Genomic DNA, 19412 nt, shown 5'->3' with positions numbered 1-19412 from the left:
AAGTTGTAGGATGACTGTTGAGATACTTCTTTTTTCTCCTTTTCACTTGCATACCTTACCCCAAAGTAAAAAATGAATGTATGCATCGTTATTTTCAAAGGTAACTATAACCAGAATCAATTTGAGTCTATATAAACAAAGTTAAGTCCATCCAAGTGTAAGTCAAATTCTTTTTTGTCCCTTAGCTTCTTCATCTAATTATTCATAAATACTCTAATTTTAGGGCTCCTAAACACTTTTTTGAGTGTGTGTGTATGTGTGTGTGCAATGCCTTTCTATTAATTATAGTGAATGAGTTTTACTAGATAATTCTTATATGGACAATTTCATATATGCATTTAAGATAAAGACAAATCTGATATGCACAGATTTATCATAAATACCACAAAAGCACCATCTACCAAGAGCATGATTAAAATAACAAAAAAAACAAAGAATATTAATAAAACCCAAAGAATATCTAAAATCATGATATTAAATTGATAAAAATTCACTTTATACATGGAAAATTATTCATATGAAACAATTCAGGTGAATCAAAGACAGTTATAAATTGGTGCAAACTCAGGAGTGCAATAAAAATAACCTCTGAATCAAATAATGCAGCCAATGGCATTCAGTTAATGAATATAAAATAATGCTAACAGTCCATCTAAAGTCAATCTGGAATCATGATCTGTTTTTATGGTATCAGTGAAAATGAAAGTGAAAAGTCACTCAGTCGTGTCTGACTCTTTGTGACCCCATGGACTATACAGTCCATGGAATTCTCCAGGCCAGAAGACTGGAATGGGTAGCCTTTCCCTTCTCCAGGAGATCTTCCCAACCCGGGGACTGAATCCAGGTCTCCCGCATTGCAGGCGGATTCTTTAACAGCTGAGCCACAAGGGAAGCCCCATGGTATCAGAATCACTACCAAACTGATTATATATTTCTAAAAAAGCTTGTTAACTTACACTGACTCATAAAATGTGTGACTTGTGATACTGATGAGAGAAATTTGCATAGATAACTATCTTTTATATCATGAAACATTTCTCATTGACATTCTGATCTCTACTACAAAGTGATATGGGGGAAAAAAGACATCATCAAATAATATGACAAAAACAAGGAAATCACTAGATATGAAAGAATTGTTTGATCTGAGCAATCAAAATATATGTTTTGTAATACACTTTGTGTTTTGAATTAAAATAGTGAATGCAAACATTTAATTGTGTTTATATTCTCTATGTTAGCATTTTGTTATATGAAGTTCTTTCTATCCCCAAATAGTAAATTGGGAGTTGAAATGCAAGTTTTTTATAGTCTTCATTTTGGAACAAATTCACATGACAGACAGTAAAGCTAATAGGTGATTTAGTTATTATAATTTAGGTTTTCAAGTTCAAAAGACAGCACAAAAAAAACCTGAGAATGTAACACTGCATTGTTTCAGTCGCTAAGTTGTGTCCACCTCTTTGCGACCTCATGGACCATAGCCTACCAGGCTTCTCTGTTCATGGAATTTCCCAGGCAAGAATACTGGAGTGGGCCGCCATTTCCTTTTCCAGGGGATCTTCCTGACCCAGGGATCAAACCTGCATCTCCTTTGGCTCCTGCACTGGCAGGCAGATTATTTACCACTGAGCTACCAGGGAAACCCAGTGCTCTTTTTAGATATTTTATATAGAGTGTATATAAGGCAGATGGTTCAGTGGTAAACAATCTGCCTGCCAATGCAGAAGCTGCAGGAGATGTGGGTTCAACCCCTGGGTTGGGAAGATCCCCTGGAAAAGGAAATGGCAACCCACTCCAGCATTCTTGCTGGGATAGTCCCATGGACAGAGCAGTCTGGCAGGCTACAGTCCATGTGGTAGGTAGCAAGAGTCAGACACGACTGAGTGACTGCGCATACATGCAGGTATACATGTCAATCCCAATCTCCCAATTCATCCCACCCCCCACTTCTGCCCGTGGTAACCATAACTTTGTTTTGTAATCTGTGCCTCTATTTCGGCTTTGCAAGTAAGCTCATCTGAATTATTTTTCTAGATTCCATATATAAGCAGCATTGTATGGTATTTGTCTTTCTTTTTCTGACTCACTTCACTCTGTATGACAATTTCTAAGTCCATCCATGTTGCTGCAGATGCCACTGCTTTCTTCCTTTTATGGCTGAGTAACATTTAATTATATATATGCACCACATCTTCTTTATCCATTTCTCTGTGGATGGACATTTAGGTTGCTTCCATGTCCTGACTGTTGTAAATAATATTCCTAAACACTTTTTATATGTTTGTTCCTTTTCATCACTACCGATTCTGACTACTTCAAGTCTTTCTTCATCTATCTTGAGCCACTGCCTTTACCAATTCAACATGACTATTTCTTCATCCCCTCTGACCGACCATCCACATTGAGGCCAGAGTAAACTTTCTAAAATATTCCTCCAGTCATGTCATTTTTTAGTTTAAAATACTTCATCAGTCCCCCAAAGCCTGTATTTAAAATGTAAACACTCCCAGCTCTAGTCCCACCTCTAATACTGTAGTAATCCACCCTGTTTTATGCCTTATGTGCCTACCATGTGCCAAGCTACACTGAGTGCTCTATACACATACATCACTTCATTTAATTCTTAAAATAACCTGTGAGTTATTTCTCTCATTTTATAAATGAGGAAACTACAATTTGATTGCCCAAGGTCCTACTACAGTGTGAGTGTCAGCATCAAGACTCAAATAAGGAGTAAGTCTGAAGCTTATGTTCTTAACTACTACATTATACTGCCTCTGTTCTAGGTTAGAACTTTTAAATGAAAAAAAAAAAAAAGGAAAAAAAATAGGTATAAATTTTGGCAGCTCTCAGACCATTAGAGCTCCACTATTGAAAACTACCATTGTAAAAGTCTGTCATTCTGTTTCACTGAATACTCATTTGTATCCACTGTTTTTCCAATGCTGAATGATAACAGTGTGTTATGTTGTACAGTTCAGAGAATACGTTACTTCTAGTTACTTTTATGATTGTGGTTATAAGCTAATGTCTTTAAAACATAGCTTTAGAAACTACAGTATAAGAGGCTAGTGGAGTATGATGAGGCAGTGGTTCTTAGAGTGCATCAGAATCACCCAGAGAACTTGAGTAAAGCCAAGGGTCCCATCCTCAGTTTCTAATTCAGTAGGTCTGCTGCTGCTGCTGCTGCGTCGCTTCAGACGTGTCTGACTCTGTGCAACCCCATGGACGGCAGCCCACCAGGCTCCCGCGTCCCTGGGATTCTCCAGGCAAGAACACTGGAGTGGGTTGCCATTTCCTTCTCCAATGCATGAAAGTGAAAAGTGAAAGTGAAGTCGCTCAGTCGTGTCTGACTCTTAGCGACCCCATAGACTGCAGCCCACCAGGCTCCTCCATCCATGGGATTTTCCAGGCAAGAGTACTGGAGTGGGGTGCCATTGCCTTCTCCGTCAGTAGGTCCAAGGTTGCATTTCCAGCGTTTTCCCATGTGATGCTAAGGCTGCTGGTCTGGGGACCACACTTTGAGAGTCATTGGCTTGTGAGAAACACACACTACAGAATGCTATGTATTAGGTATTTGTATTCCTTTCCTTTCCTTTGGTCTCCAACTCATATTCTCTCAGAACAAAAATTAAGAAATCTTTTAAAGAATCCCTATGCACACACAAAAAAGCAGTAAAAGACCTAAAATCAGGTAACTCTTACCCTGGCAGAACACACATTTCATTTACTTTTTATTTACACATTGTTTACATCCAAAATAGTGGTAGCTTACCATAAGGGATACACATACAACAAGAAAAAAACAACTGTCATTGGCCTCACTGTTTTGGCCTGAAAAATACCTATTTATTTGAACTGCCTTCATGCCTTTTTATGACTTACAATTCAGAAGCGGTCCATACTGAAAATGATTACTGCTATTAAGTATATGAATTTGGAAAAATGGATTTCAAAAAGGAAGACATGAAAGCTAGCATCACCACTCTCTCCTCCAGAGCATTCCCAATTACAAATATATTATATGACTATAATGCAAGGTCCATCTAGGTAGCCAGATATTTTCACTGATATGGGAGTCAGAACAACTGCTCCTTTATGACAGATCTCATACTAGCTGGGTCATTCTGGATGAATGATATAGCCTGTTTGAGTCTCTGTTATGTGCAAAACAAGGATATCACATTTCCCATATCTATAAATGTTGGGTATTGCCTTCATCACCCCAGTTAAATGGTATTCTCTTTCCTATATAATTAATTTGGCTATAGGAACCAATAGATGCTTGTTGCTCTCCATTACTGAGCATAATACCAATTTGCTATTGCATTCTTTAGGTAGATATAGTGGCTCAGATGGTAAAGAATCTGCCTACAATGCAGGAAGAACAGGTTCGATTTCTGGGTCAGGAAGATCCTCTGGAGAAGGGAATGGCAACCCACTCCAGTATTCTTGCCTGGAGAATCCCATGGACAGAGGAGCCTGGTGGGCTACAGTACATGGGGTCACAAAGATTTGGACACGACTGAGTAACACTTTCACAGAATTCTTTATTAATTCTCACTGATTTTTTTTGAATCTTCACTTTAAGCCTACTCAAGTAAAAACTATTAAGAATATTAGCTTTTCGACAAGTCACTGAAATAAAGGAATATTCACTGCAGATGGTGACTGCAGCCATGAAGTTAAAAGACACTTACTCCTTGGAAGAAAAGTTATGACCAACCTAGAAAGCATATTCAAAAGCAGAGACATTACTTTGCTGACTAAGGTCCATCTAGTCAAGGCTATGGTTTTTCCCTGTGGTCATGTATGGATGTGAGAGTTGGACTGTGAAGAAGGCTGAGTGCCGAAGAATAGATGCTTTTGAACTGTGGTGTTGGAGAAGACTCTTGAGAGTCCCTTGGACTGCAAGGAGATCCAACCAGTCCATTCTGAAGGAGATCAGCCCTGGGATTTCTTTGGAAGGAATGATGCTAAAGCTGAAGCTCCAGTACTTTGGCCACCTCATGCGAAGAGTTGACTCATTGGAAAAGACTCTGATGCTGGGAGGGATTGGGGGCAGGAGGAGAAGGGGACGACAGAGGATGAGATGGCTGGATGGCATCACTGACTCGACAGACGTGAGTCTGAGTGAACTCCGGGAGCTGGGTGATGGACAGGGAGGCCTGGCGTGCTGCAATTCATGGGGTCGCAAAGAGTCGGACACGACTGAGCAACTGAACTGAACTGAACTCAACCTGAGCAACAGAGAAACTAAAATAAATAAGATCTAAACAACTAGAGAAAAAATGGAAGAGATACTGGTAAAACAGATTTAACAACAAACATAAGGTGAGAAATTTATTTAGTCCCTCATTCAAACATACCAGCTATAAACAGACATTTGGGGGACAATTTAGAAAATACTCATATGGGCTAGAGAACAGATACTATGTAATAGTGTTAATTTTATTAAGTGTATTAAACAATGAAATGTCCTTATTGTTTTTAAAAACACTTAAGTAGTGAGGGATAAAATGCCATTATTTCTAGAGTTTGATTTAAAATAATTCAGCAAATAAAACAGCTTATTATGGAAAAAACATTTATTATGGTTAAATCAAAATGCTGAAAATACAGGATTTTCTTTTCCTATTATCTCTACTTTTATATATATTTGAAGATTTACATAATGAAATGTCAAAAAATATGTAACATCAAATTTATATCAACCTAGCCCTAAATGTCACTAAAATGGGCTTGCCTCGTGGCTTAGATGATTAAGAATCTGCATGCAATGTGGGAGACCTGGGTTCAATCCCTGGGTTGGGAACATTCCCTGGAGACGGGAATGGCAACCCATTCCAGCATTCTTGCCTAGAGAATTCCATGGACAGAAGAGCCTGGCAGGCTACAGTCCATGGGGTCACAAAAGGTCAGACACAACTGAACAACTAAAACTTTCCTTTTACTAAAATATATAAGCCTTCCAACAACGTACTAGTCCAATAAAGAGTCACGGCCTATAAACCAAATAATGTTTCACAAAAATAGCTCTGAAAAAGATACATTTCTCATGAGTAAACTTACCTCCGGTGTAGTGACTCTGAAAATTTAAGGCTGGCATAAATAAATTCTTTAACTTGAATATAAATATGAGGCACTGACTGAGACATGGGCAATTTCTTTGGGAAAGGTTGCTGTTGAAAGAAAAAAGAAGTTGATATTATTTCTGAAATTTTAGAAAAAGATATCCTAAACACCTCAAAAATGTAAAAATTAAATTTACTTCACATCTGAATTAATACTTAATACCTGCATTTTAAAGTCTACTGTTATATTTCAATGTTATTTTTGAGATTTTAAGGAGAACCAAAATATTTCTGAAGAAAAAAATATGGCAGTTTATCTGTTTCTTAAATCATATTATCAGACTTCTAACAAGCACAGAAAGCATATAACAATACCTCTATGTGTTCTGATGATAAGTATCCTAGGGAAGATACATAAACGCCTGTTTCTTTGCAGCCATAATACAAGAGTCAAGTTTGTTGTAAAGTTATGGGCCAGGTTCCTGGCTTAGTGTCATCAAATAATTCTAAGACTCCCTTCATTTGCTTGAATTGATGTCAATTCAAGAAGGTACCCATTTCATTCCGTAACTCTTTAGAATACCTTACAGCAGCTTTCTGACCTGTATACCATCACACACCAGAATGCAGCTAATGGTTTACAGTGTGCTTCTTGGTTAAAATGTTTTACCAGCCAACATCCACTACCAAATTCTCAGCTCTAAAAGGTAAAACTCTTGAGGATTTTTACCAAGAGCCCTCTATTTACACTTTATGAAATCTAACCTTTACTTTTATCTTCACATGCATTGCAACTTAGTTACATCATTGAAAGTACTTTCACCAAGGTCACCAATGACCTCGTAAATGTTAAATCCATGTGAAATGCCGGGCTGGATGGAGCACAAGCTGGAATCAAGACTGCCAAGAGATATATCAATAACCTCAGATATGCACATGACACCACTCTTATGGCAGAAGGGGAAGAAGAACAAGCACTTGATGAAAGTGAAAGAGGAGAGTGAAAAAGTTGTCTTAAAACTCAACATTCAGAAAACTAAGATCATGGCATCTGGTCCCATCGCTTCACGGCCAATAGATGGGGAAACAATGGAAACAGTGAGAGACTTTATTTTGGGGGGCTCCAAAATCACTGCAGGTGGCGACTGTATCCATGAAATTAAAAGACGCTTGCTCCTTGGAAGGAAAGCTATGATCAACCTAGACAGCATATTAAAAAGCAGAGACATTACTTTGCCAACAAAGGTCCATCTAGTCAAAGCTATGGTTTTCCAGTGGTCATGTACAGATTTGAACTATAAAGAAGGCTGAGTGCTGAAGAATTGATGCTTTTGAACTGCGGTGTTGGAGAAGATTTTTCAGAGTCCCTAGGACTGTAAGGAGATCCAACCAGTCCATCCTAAAGAAAATCAGTCCTGAATATTCACTGGAAGGACTGATGCTGAAGCTGAAACTCCTAATACTTTGGCCTTGGAAAAAAGCCCCTGATGCTGGAAAAGATTAAAAGCAGGAGGAGAAGGGGACGACACAGGATGAGATGGTTGGATGGCATCACCGGCTTGATGGACTTGAGTTTGACCAAGCTCTGGGAGTTGGTGATGGACAGGGAGGCCTGGCATGCTGCAGTCCATGGGGTCCCAAAGAGTTGGACATGACTGAGCGAGTGAACTGAACTGAATTGAATGAACTTTTCGTGTTACCTGATTTATCTGAAGAGTCTGACACAATGGGCCTCCTGCTTCTTAAATGACCTTTCCTTCTTTGGTATCTGTGACCTATACTGGTTTTCCTTTTATTTCTCTACCTTCTCTATATCTCCTCCTCTAGGTATGGTTCTATCCTGTACCTTCTTTTCTTACCATACATACTGTCTTTGGATAATCTCACTTACTCATCATGTGAGAGCCAATGTCTCCCAAATCCACAATCTCAGAGCAATCTTTCTCCTGAAGGCCAAATGTGTGTATTAAGATACCACTGAACACGTCCATTTAGCTGTAACATTTGAGACATTCTCAACAGATCCCAAAGTGAAATGATCATCCCTTCTTTCTAAATCTGCCACTCTTGTATTTCCTATATTAGTGAATGCTTCCACCATCCAATGCAGAACCCTGCCTGGCATACTTGCCCCTCTATCTTCATCATCCCAAATAAGCAAATGATAATCAACTCCTCTCATTCGTATCTCCTAAATATCTCAAATCAAATTCCACAGCTATAACTCCCACTCAGGTCACCAATTTCTCTTGCCAAAATGACCACAACAATCCCCAAGCTAGTCTCCCCACCTTACTCTTCTCCTATCCATTCTCCACACATTAGCCACAGAGATCTTTCTAAAACACAAATCTGATTAAGTATTTACTACTTGAAAACTGGTGGTGACTTAATCTAGCTGTCAGAGTAAAAGCTAAACTTCCTAACACTGTATATAAGATCTATTTATAGTCTGGCTGTTTCTACTTAATTTTTTGATCTTTATTTCTTGCACTTTATTAACCTTGCCACTGATACTTTATACTACAGAATTACAGCTCTTTTTTTCCATTCTACTTCTCCTATCCTTAGCATGGTCAACTTCTGTGAATTGTAATTCCCCATTTATTTTATCTATTCCTTTCTTGGCTACAAGATCCTTGACAGTGGAGATGGAAAAACTAGCATATGGCACAGTGTCCATTAAATAGTAGGTAAATGATAAATCTATGAATGAACATATGTATTTTTAGGTACCTCCAGCAGAAAGTAGCTTACAAAAAGTTGGTAGTAAAGACATTTTCAGAGAGCAGTCTCTCTCTAAAACTGGTAGGTTCAACCTTTCTAAATGTAGGGACCGAATTAGGAGTACTAAAAAAATCAACTAAAGAGCTGCCATTCTTTAAAATCACTTTATAAACATGGAAGAGATAACTCACTTTCAATTTATGCTTTGCAGAATAATGAACAATATTAACTATTTCAAAGACATTTCAACAAAAATTTATTTTAATGACATTAAAGATAAAATGAATATGTTCTTATTTTAGCCAAAGGGTACTAGTTAAATTAGCACAGCTATCTGCAAAAATACATATTTTTGCATGTATGTTCAGTCTTACTTTTCTCACTTGGTATTTCCACTGAAAATAGCAACTCAAGTTATTTGAAAGATAATTTTATATCTTTTAAAACAATTTTAATTGAGAATTATACTTAGGAAAAAGTAAGTATATACACAAACAACCAAGAGACTACTACAAAATAAGTTATGGGATTTCTAAGTTATCACATTTAAATTTTCCATGTGGAAAGTGCTTTTAGTGATAGTGCTTTTAATGACAAATAAAACACAAACCAATGAGTACAATTCCTAACAAATTTAATCCTAAAATACTGTGGGATGTACCCTACAAGCAAAGCCAAATATCCTTTTAACTATGAATCCATTTAGCATAGTTTAGTGTAATTAGTAGAGATATTAGAGATTATTTAATTCAAAATTCTCATTAGACAGATAAGGCACAAATGCCCAAGCAGGGTAAGTCACTCGCCCATAGTAAGCCACAGACAGATCCAGCACGTGAATCCAGATCAAATCCAGCGCTATTTTTGCTGTTGTTTAGTCACTAAGCCATGTCCGACTCTTTTGTGACCCCACGGGCTGCAGCCCGCCAGGCTCCCCTGTCCATTGGATTTCCCAGGCAAGAATCCTGGAGTAGATTGCATTTTCCTTCTCCATAGGATCTTCCTAACCCAGGGAACAGACCTCTGTCTCCTGCATTGGCAGGTGGATTCTTTATCAATGAGCCACCAAAGAAGCCTAGTGCTCTCTTTACAGATGCTATATCCTAAACACATTTATTACCAATAACTAAAACTAAACCAAGCCATGAGATAGAGGATATTCTTATAATATTTCCTGACAAGGATCTTTAATTGGGGCTTCAAAAATACAGAAATAGAATAATCAATCCGATCTTTTGTGTGTATTTAGAATACAATTAGGTATATGCAATGGCAGCATTAGCTATAATCTAAAAGCTATGCATTTAATTAATTGGTCCTATATTTAGTGACTATTACACGTAATTTGGAACCAGTCTGTTGTTCCATGTCCAGTTCTAACCGTTTCATGGGGTCGCAAAGAGTCAGACACAACTGAGTGACTAAACTGAACACATAATTTGAAGCTGGAGCTCCAATACTCCGGCCACAGGATGCAAAGAACTGACTCACTGGAAAAGACCCTGATACTGGGAAAGACTGAAGGCAGGAGGAGAAGGGGATGACAGAGGATGAGATGCTTGGATGGCATCACTGACTCGAGGGACATGAGTTTGAGCAAGCTCCATGAGCTGGTGATAGACAGGGAAGCCTGATGTGCTGCAGTCCCTGGGGTCACAAAGAGTCAGACACAACTGAGCAATTGAACTGAACTGACACATAATTTGCTTTGTCTATGTATAAATGAATATAACATAGAATTTTAATAAAAGTTTATTTTACATAAAAATTTACAGTCACAATTCACACAACTCACTGAGAATTCACTCTTGTTCATTATGAAGGGATAAAAATATAGAAAAGAACTAAATTATAAAGTGTTAGAAAAATAACAAAAAAGATTAAGGGAAAACATCAAGAATGAAGAGAACTAAAAAGGTGATATTAGCAGGAAATATGATATCCTTTTCTCATAAGATCTAATTCTACCCAGAGATACTGGATTGGTACAAGCATGTGTGTTTTTGTGTGCACGCACACACACGGGCAATCAGGTGTATTTACAGAATATTCTAATGCTGGAAGAAATTTCAGTATTTCAGCATTTCAGCAAAAGAAATTTCCTTTCTCTATCCTATCTTTTGTTTACATCCTGATTCCAAAACTATCCATTCTTACTTCAGAAAAAAATCCAGATGACTATTACCTTCATACACCTCTTACTGAACCAAGACAAACCTTTTTGAGTACATTTCTAGAAAAAAAAAGTAAAAATTAAGATCTTTCACAGTAATGCAAATTTCAAAGAAATTCTCTCTTTCCCTACAATATTCTCTTATTCCTGTAATATACTCAACATGTTTAATTTGGAACCCACCCAACATTAGTAACACCTGCTCTGGGAATCCACCTAACATTTGGGACAACTGCTCCTAGTAGCCCCAGGAAAGTCCCTTCTTAACCTCACCAAAATAACAGTAGTAGTAGTAACATAATCTTTAAAAGTTAACAAAAGTATAATTAATTTTCTCAAATAACACAACAATAACAGCAAAAGCCTCAAAAGAAGCTATTCTCACAATGTCAGGTTAATATAATGTATTACTGACTAATTTATTTTAAAGAAAATTCTTGAAGTAAGAACAAAGTTGTACCTTTTCAAGGTCTGGATCTTGAAAGGGAAATTTACTTATGATTGCTTTATATTCTTCTTCACTAACAATAGGGATGGGGCTATAATTATCTTCTTCAAAAATGTCCCTGTTAAGAAAGAAGACAGAATTGAAAATTTAATATTAGAAAATACACCAATAGAGTGCTATAGGACAATAAGAAAACCCAATAATTACAAAATAATTTTCTGTTTGTCAGTTAAGGGTATAAATAGGAAAACAGTGCCTCATCACTCAGAATTCTAGAATCCAGTATCAAATAAGTGTCTCTCAAAATTAATGTGTGATCCTCTTTCTACCTGTTTATTCTACATCCTTCAGTACTTCAATTCCTTAGAACAGTTCCCAAGATGATATAGTCTGAATGAACTAACTACGACTAAAAATGAGATGAAGAGTATCCCAGTCATACTTCTTAACAGGAACAACTCTCAAGTTCTATGTCTTTTGTGTTCTCCTTCCAACTAGATCATAAGCTCCTGGAAGATGAAAACAGTGTCTTCCATTTGTCTGTCTCTCATAACGCTGTACTTAGAAAAGGAGCTTTTACACTTAGTAAGGCAGACACATTTACTACTCACCAAACATCTGTGTGCTTTCCTTGCAAACAGGCAGTCATATGCCCAGTTTCAGCCACTGGACTGTGAACACAAGTTCCATGTGTTGCTTTAAGTCTAAAGCATTTATGAGCTAACTGTGTGATCCTCTGTCCCATGGTGACAGGAGAGACCCCCATGTTGAGAAAGTAGAATCACAAATGGCAAAAGCCTGAGTCGTGGACTACTAGACCCACAATAAACTTCTGTGTAAGTGAGAAATAAAATGTCTATGTTTATCCAATGAGATTTTGTGTACTTTTGTTAGTAGCTTAACTCAGCCTGTACTAATATACCTGCTGTCCAATCAACTTCTTTATAATCAATAATTCAGTCTGATTAGTATTTCTTTAGCACCTATTATGTGCTAGTCTCTGGGCTAACTATAATGAAAACTCTCTACCCCCATGAAGATAAAAGCAAGATCTCTGTTCTCAAGCCTAATAGGAGAGAGAGATATGCAAACAGATTATGTTTATAATGATGTTATGCAGACAATAAATGAGGTACAAGTTTCAGATATAGGACAAAGGAAAAAAGCAACTAACTTTAACAGACCAGGTGGGGGATATCTCATGAGAAGTTTTACAGAGAAGCTATGGGCTGTTGTAGGGGTGTTACAGATAAAACGAAACACTTCTAATGAGATTATGGGAGAATAGCATTTCCAAAGGATGGACCATAACATGCAAAAACGTAAGGGATGAAGAAGTACAACTGTGGGGGGGCTAAATAAAACCACAAGTATGTAGTATTACTGAAGTAGAAAGTATGCAAGGGACATGGTTTAAAATGAGGCTGGGCAGGTGGACAAACTGAGACCCAGATTTTATCCTATAGGCAATGGAATATCATCTGAGATTTTAGGCAGAGGAATATCATACGAAGAATTTTATATAGTGGAGGAAACAAAGAAAAAGACAATAATGAACAGAGAGAGGCCAGGTAGAAAGACTGAATGATCCAAATAAAGAGTGATGAGGATTTGAATTAAAGCTGTATTTGTGGAGGCAGAAAGGGAGTGGCAGAAATAGTTTTTAAGAAGTAGAATATATGGGACTTACAAACTAAATGAGGATGATGAAGGAAAGTATAATCTTAACAAATCTGTGGTTTCTAGACAAAAAAAATGGACAAATGATATATATCTCACCTCATCACAGACATCTGCAGAGGTAAGGAACACAAGAGAAGGATATGGTTTGGGCAGTAGATAATGAATATCTAATTGATAAATGGCTCTGGCATCTTAATGACAGGCTGGAAATAAGTCATGTACCTGTGGTGCAGCCATTGTGGAAAACAGAATAGAGGTTCCTCAAAATTATTTACCATATAATCCAGCAATTCATCTTCTGGGTATATGCCCAAAAGAACTGAAACAGGGACCCAAACAGATAACTGTTTGTCAGTGTTCATAGTGGCATTATTCATAATTGTCAAAAGGTGAAAACAACCCAAATATCCATAAGTAGATGAATGGATAAATAAAATATGATACACACAATGGAGTATTATTTAGCCTTAAAAAAGGAACGATATTCTGATGCATACTACACTATGGATAAACCTTGAAGACATTATGCTTAGTGAAATAAACCAGACCAAAAAAAACAAACAGATTCAGACACAAAACCCAATCAATGTACGAACTACTTATATGAAGTAACTAGAGTAGTCAAATTCAAAGACAAAGTAGAATGGTGATTTCTGGGCACAGACTAGAAGAAAAAGAGATTGGCAGGTACTGTTTAATTGGTACAGAGTTTCAGTTTAGGAAGATAAGAAAGTTCTGGAGATGAACAGTAGTGATGGTTTCAACAGTGTGAACATACTTAATGTCACTGAACTATACATTCATAAAAGGTTAAAATGATAAATTTTAAGTTACACATATTTTACCACAATAAAAATATAATTATAAGCAATTTTATTGCTAAATACAAACACAATTACTTTATCATTTGGCAATTTTTTTCTTACATTAAGGTACCATGGCTTAGACTAACCTGAAAACTCCAGCCCATTTCTTAAGCAATGTTTCATTGTATTGATCTCTTATTTCAAATAAAAGGTCAAAAAGTCGATTCACTGGAAAACCATAACCCTAAAACACACACATACAAAGCAGATAAACAAGTAAAATAAATAAAGATATACATTTTTAAAAGTTTAGAATACTAGAGAACTGTTTGATGTGATCACTATATCAAATTGTATGCCATCTCAACAGTATGAAAAAAAGATATGCTTTTGATATTCTAAGTTGCACCAGTTAAAAAAAAGAGTCTAGAAAGTTTTATGAAGCTGGAATTATTTTTCCATTTCATCTCTCTCTTTTCAGTCTGGATTACACTGTTAACCTTAACAAGTATTACAAGTCAGAATTGGAGGAAAAGTTCAAGATGACTGATCCACATAACTGCGTCTTGGGAAGCAGTCTTTAAATAAGATAGAAGAAAAAAGGAGAATACATTCTGTCTGAAACACTGTACTTTCAATTCAATGCTGACTTTGTAGTACAGGGGAAAGTTATCAAATAGACACTCCAAAATTTTATTCCTTTGCAACTCCAAATCCACTGAAATCAATCCCATATTAGGACCAAACATTTCTGCTCACATGAGAGTTGTCCCTCTTCCCCTTCAGTGCTCACCTCCTCGTCTTTGGTCTTGATCCTATCTCCTCCTGCAGGATCCATGGATCAGCTAACTCACTCTGTTGCATTTTTAACTTCCACTACCTCCTTTCTCTTCACTAAATAAACTTGCTAAACTGCCTCCCATCTTTAAAACAAGAACTAAAGGAAACAAAAAAGCCCTCCTACAATTTCCTGTGCCCTGCAGCTGCCTCCTCTGTCCATCCCTAGCCAAACCTACTACAATCTAACTCCCACCCCTATTCCTTTGTTGAAACTGCTGTTAATAATATCACAGAATATCTCCTAAATAATTCCATGATTTCTCATCCTTACTTCTGTTTCTTCTGCTTTGAATTCTGTAACACCACTCTCTCTTTGTTCTCCTTTTATCTATGAGTAATCCTTCTGGATTCTTTTTCCTTCTATCTCCATCCTTCAATTTTTTCTTCTAGCTCTCTAGGGCAATTTCAAGTCAATTGACTTCAAACACTACGTTCACTGACTATTCTCAATTTGTATCTCTAGCTAGACCTCTATAAACTCTAAATATTTAATTCCAAGTTATTAGATATCTCCAGTCCACCAACAAGCACATTAAACTCACATCTTCCTGCTAAACCGTGTTCTTCCTACTTCCTATTCCTGTTAATAGTTCTTTCATCAATCCAATTTATCAGGAAAGAAAACTAAATGTCATCTAAATGCCCCCAAATCAAACATCTAGTCACTCATCAGGTTCTTTTGATTTTACCTCCTTTAAAAACTTCATTCAAACTTACCATTTTTATCCATCATCTGCTACCTCTCTTTCTTCAGAAATCTTTCCAGTACCACTGTTTTATTTTAGGTCCTTAACATCCCCTGCCTAGATCACTGCAAAAGCTTTCTAAACTGAAATTCCAATCATCTTTCTCTCTCAACTCACTCTATTGCCAACTCATAAAATTATCATCTAGAAGTGCAAAGCTGATCATACCATTCCCCTAGAAGAGGCTTACAAGACATGCCACAATCTGGCTAAAACTACCTAATCCGTTTCATTACCACTCTCTACCCTTCTTTGCTTACTAAACATTACAATTTCTAACACCACCAAGCTGGTCAGCTGACAAATAGCCAGCCATACTATTTGTTGTTGTCATTCAGCTGCCAAGTCATGTCCGACTCTTCGTGACCCTATGGACTGCAGCACGCCAGGCTTCCCTGACCTTCACCATCTCTCAGACTTTGCTCAAGTTCATGTCCACTGAATCAGTGATGTCATCCAACCATCTCATTCCCTGTCGCCCTCTTCTCCTTCTGCCTTCAATCCTTCCCAGCATCAGGGTCTTTTCCAATGAGTCAGCTGTTTGCATCAGGTGGACAAAGTACACCATACTATACTATGGGGAGACAGTATGGCCAGTTACCTGTAACTCACACATGCTATCTGCCTGTCATATGCCACTGGATCATGGAAAAAGCAAGAGAGTTCCAGAAAAACATCTATTTCTGCCTTACTGACTATGCCAAAGCCTTTGACTGTATGGATCACAATAAACTGTGGAAAATTTTAAAAGAGATGGGAATAGTAGACCACCTGACCTGTCTCTTGAGAAATCTGTATCAGGTCAGGAAGCAAAGTTAGAACTGGACATGGAACAACAGACTGGTTTCAGACAGGAAAAGGAGTATGTCAAGGCTGTATATTGTCACCCTACTTATTTAACGTCTATGCAGAGTACATCATGAGAAATGCTGGGCTGGAAGAAACACAAGCTGGAATCAAGATTGCCAGGAGAAATATCAATAACCTCAGATATGCAGATGACACCACCCTTATGGCAGAAAGTGAAGAGGAACTAAAAAGCCTCTTGATGAAAGTGAAAGAGGAGAGTGAAAAAGTTGGCTTAAAGCTCAACATTCAGAGAATGAAGATCATGCCATCCAGTCCCATCACGTCATGGGAAATAAATGGGGAAATAGTGGAAACAGTGTCAGACTTTATTTTGGGGGGCTCCAAAATCACTGCAGATGGTGACTGCAGCCATGAAATTAAAAGACGCTTACTCCTTGGAAGAAAAGTTATGACCAACCTAGATAGCATATTCAAAAGCAGAGACATTACTTTGCTAACGAAGGTCCATCTAGTCAAGGCTATGGTTTTTCCTGTGGTCATGTATGGATGTAAGAGTTGGACTGTGAAGAAGGCTGAGCGCCGAAGAATAGATGCTTTTGAACTGTGGTGTTGGAGAAGACTCTTGAGAGTCCCTTGGACTGCAAGGAGATCCAACCAGTCCATTCTGAAGGAGATCAGCCCTAGGATTTCTTTGGAAGGAATGATGCTAAAGCTGAAGCTCCAGTACTTTGGCCACCTCATGCGAAGAGTTGACTCACTGGAAAAGACTCTGATGCTGGGAGGGATTGGGGGCAGGAGGAGAAGGGGACGACAGAGGATGAGATGGCTGGATGGCATCACTGACTCGACGAACCTGAGTCTGAGTGAACTCCAGGAGTTGATGATGGACAGGGAGGCCTGGCGTGCTGCGATTCATGGGGTCGCAAAGAGTTGGACACGACTGAATGACTGGACTGAACTGAACTGAACTGAATGCCTCTTCCTTCAAATCTACTTGCTGAACTCACATTTCCTTCAAAATCCAGCTCACATTTCAACTTTCTGTATAACCCTTCCCAACTCTTGGAATCAAAGTTATCATTCTATCTTCCAAGAGCCCAAAGTTCTTTAATGTATTACTAAATTAGTATGTCTTATTATACATCTTATTTGTTTACAACTAAACTGAATTTCTTAAACCCAAGAATCTTTATGTCCCTACTGTTATACTGATTTATATATATATATTATCTAGCTGTTAGCACATAGCAGGTGCACAAAAAAGGTTAATGAATGAATCAATAAATGCTTGCTTTTCATTTGCTTAATAGGCAGTAAGCAGAACTATGAACATGCTATGTTGTGTTTTGATTTTTCACTTTATTGTTTAGCTAGCTTTGTTTTAGGTGATGAAATAAAAATTCCCTTAGGGTGGTAAAGTGCCAATTTTTAAAATGAAATATTATGCAATATGCTTTAATTAAAGATTAATTAGAAAAGATCATCCTTAATTCTCTTAACTTTTCATTTACTAAGTAACTGAAATTTTACAACTTAAAAAGCCAGTATTTATTTAATTCAATGTAAGACCGACCTAATAATCAGCTTGTCAATTTTCAGCAAAATGAAAATACTGCACGATTTCTAAGTAACCAAGAACTAATCTGTTTTCCTCAGCTTTATTTCAACGCAGCAAGATTAGAAAGGTCTATTTACAAGGGTTTATGCATCCACCAATGTTGCTTTTTTAAAGCCTCTGTAATCTGAATATTGCCTACTACTCTTTGATTCTCTGCAGAGCTCCTTGGAACCATACCAAATACCTAATCTAAAACTGAATCTACAGTTGTACTCAAAATGCCAATTCAAGAACAGTCTGTATGGTTTTTAAAAGAGAGATAAAGAGTTTACACCAGAGTATAAATCAATGCTGCTACTGATATCAATCAATGTTGGCTTACCTGGTGGCTCAGAGGGTAAAGCGTCTGCCTGCAGTGCGGGAGACCCGGGTACAATCCCTGTGTCGGGAAGATCCCCTGGAGAAGGAAATGGCAACCCACTCCATTACTCTTGCCTGAAAAACTTCATGGACAGAGGAGCCTGGTACGATATAGTCCATGGGGTTGCGAAGAGTCGGACATGACTGAGCAACTTCACTTTGTTATCAAAAACAAAAACCAACTGTGCTAAGTTTTGTACTTTAGTGATGTAGTTGATCTACATTCTGACAGAAATTTCTTTTCATTATGGATCCATAACAAACAATTTGTTGACCTGGGGTCCCCAGACCATATTTTGAGTAGCAATGCTTTGAGTCATTAAGGACAGCAAAACTCCAAGTTACTTAAAAATAGGCCCCAAATATTAAGGCAGTCTTTAATAAAACTTACTAAAGTTTTCTCGCAGAGAGGTCAGTATTACAGGTACATTAGTCACAAAATTTATGAAAGAAAAAAAGTCCCAAATTATTCTGGTTTTATAATATAAGCCATACAAATTAATGAAGATGTAAGGCAATACAATAATTTACTAAAGGAGCTTGTGGTATTTTCTCCTTAGGTTTAAGAATAAAATAGATAACTATTATTTTAGGATGGACTCCTGTGATAAAACAAATAGTTGAGCATTTCCTAAAAGTAAAGGTCACTCAGTTGTACCCAACTCTTTATACAGTCCATGGAATTCTCCAGGCCAGCATACTGGAGTGGGTAGCCCTTCCCTTTTCCAGGGGGATCTTCCTAACCCAGGGATCACATTACAGGCAGATTCTTTAACAACTGAACCACAAGGGAAGCCCCAGCATTTCCTAAAGCACTTTATATGAAGCTCTAGATTGAAAAGATACTCTAAGGGAAAAAAAAGATTTAAGAGTCAGATATGTTGGGAAAACGCTGCATAATCACCTTACCTTTGGAAACGTATGCTATAAACTTGCTTCTAGTAGAAAAATCTTTTACTTCACTCCGCATTTTCTAAACATTTTTGACCATACAACTAGTATCACACTTTGGAAAATGCTGGTTTATATTTCACAAAAAGTTATTCCAGCCATAACAATCCCATAAATTTAAGCATGGTTGAAAACTTTTCAACCAATCAAACATCTATCAATCAATCAAATTT

The 19412-nt window shown here is 37.4% G+C and overlaps 1 protein-coding gene across 3 annotated transcripts in view; it reads right to left on the bottom strand.

Annotated features, from left to right (window-relative positions):
- The window catches only part of EXOC6 (exocyst complex component 6), a 190046-nt gene that overhangs the window by 92648 nt on the left and 77986 nt on the right, over window positions 1-19412 (bottom strand). For all 3 annotated transcript variants that reach the window (XM_068961740.1, XM_068961739.1, XM_068961741.1), the window contains 3 exons: window positions 14061-14158; window positions 11438-11543; window positions 6076-6185 (listed from right to left, as the gene is read on the bottom strand). In XM_068961740.1, coding sequence (XP_068817841.1) covers window positions 6076-6185; window positions 11438-11543; window positions 14061-14158 — 314 coding nt within the window. The remainder of the gene's footprint in view (window positions 1-6075; window positions 6186-11437; window positions 11544-14060; window positions 14159-19412) is intronic.

This window comes from Capricornis sumatraensis, chromosome 23 (genome assembly GCF_032405125.1).
Source record: "Capricornis sumatraensis isolate serow.1 chromosome 23, serow.2, whole genome shotgun sequence".
In the NCBI taxonomy this organism is placed as follows: Eukaryota; Metazoa; Chordata; class Mammalia; order Artiodactyla; family Bovidae; genus Capricornis; species Capricornis sumatraensis.
Note: the sequence above shows the minus strand (reverse complement) of the source record. Positions and strands in the feature narration are given on the sequence as shown.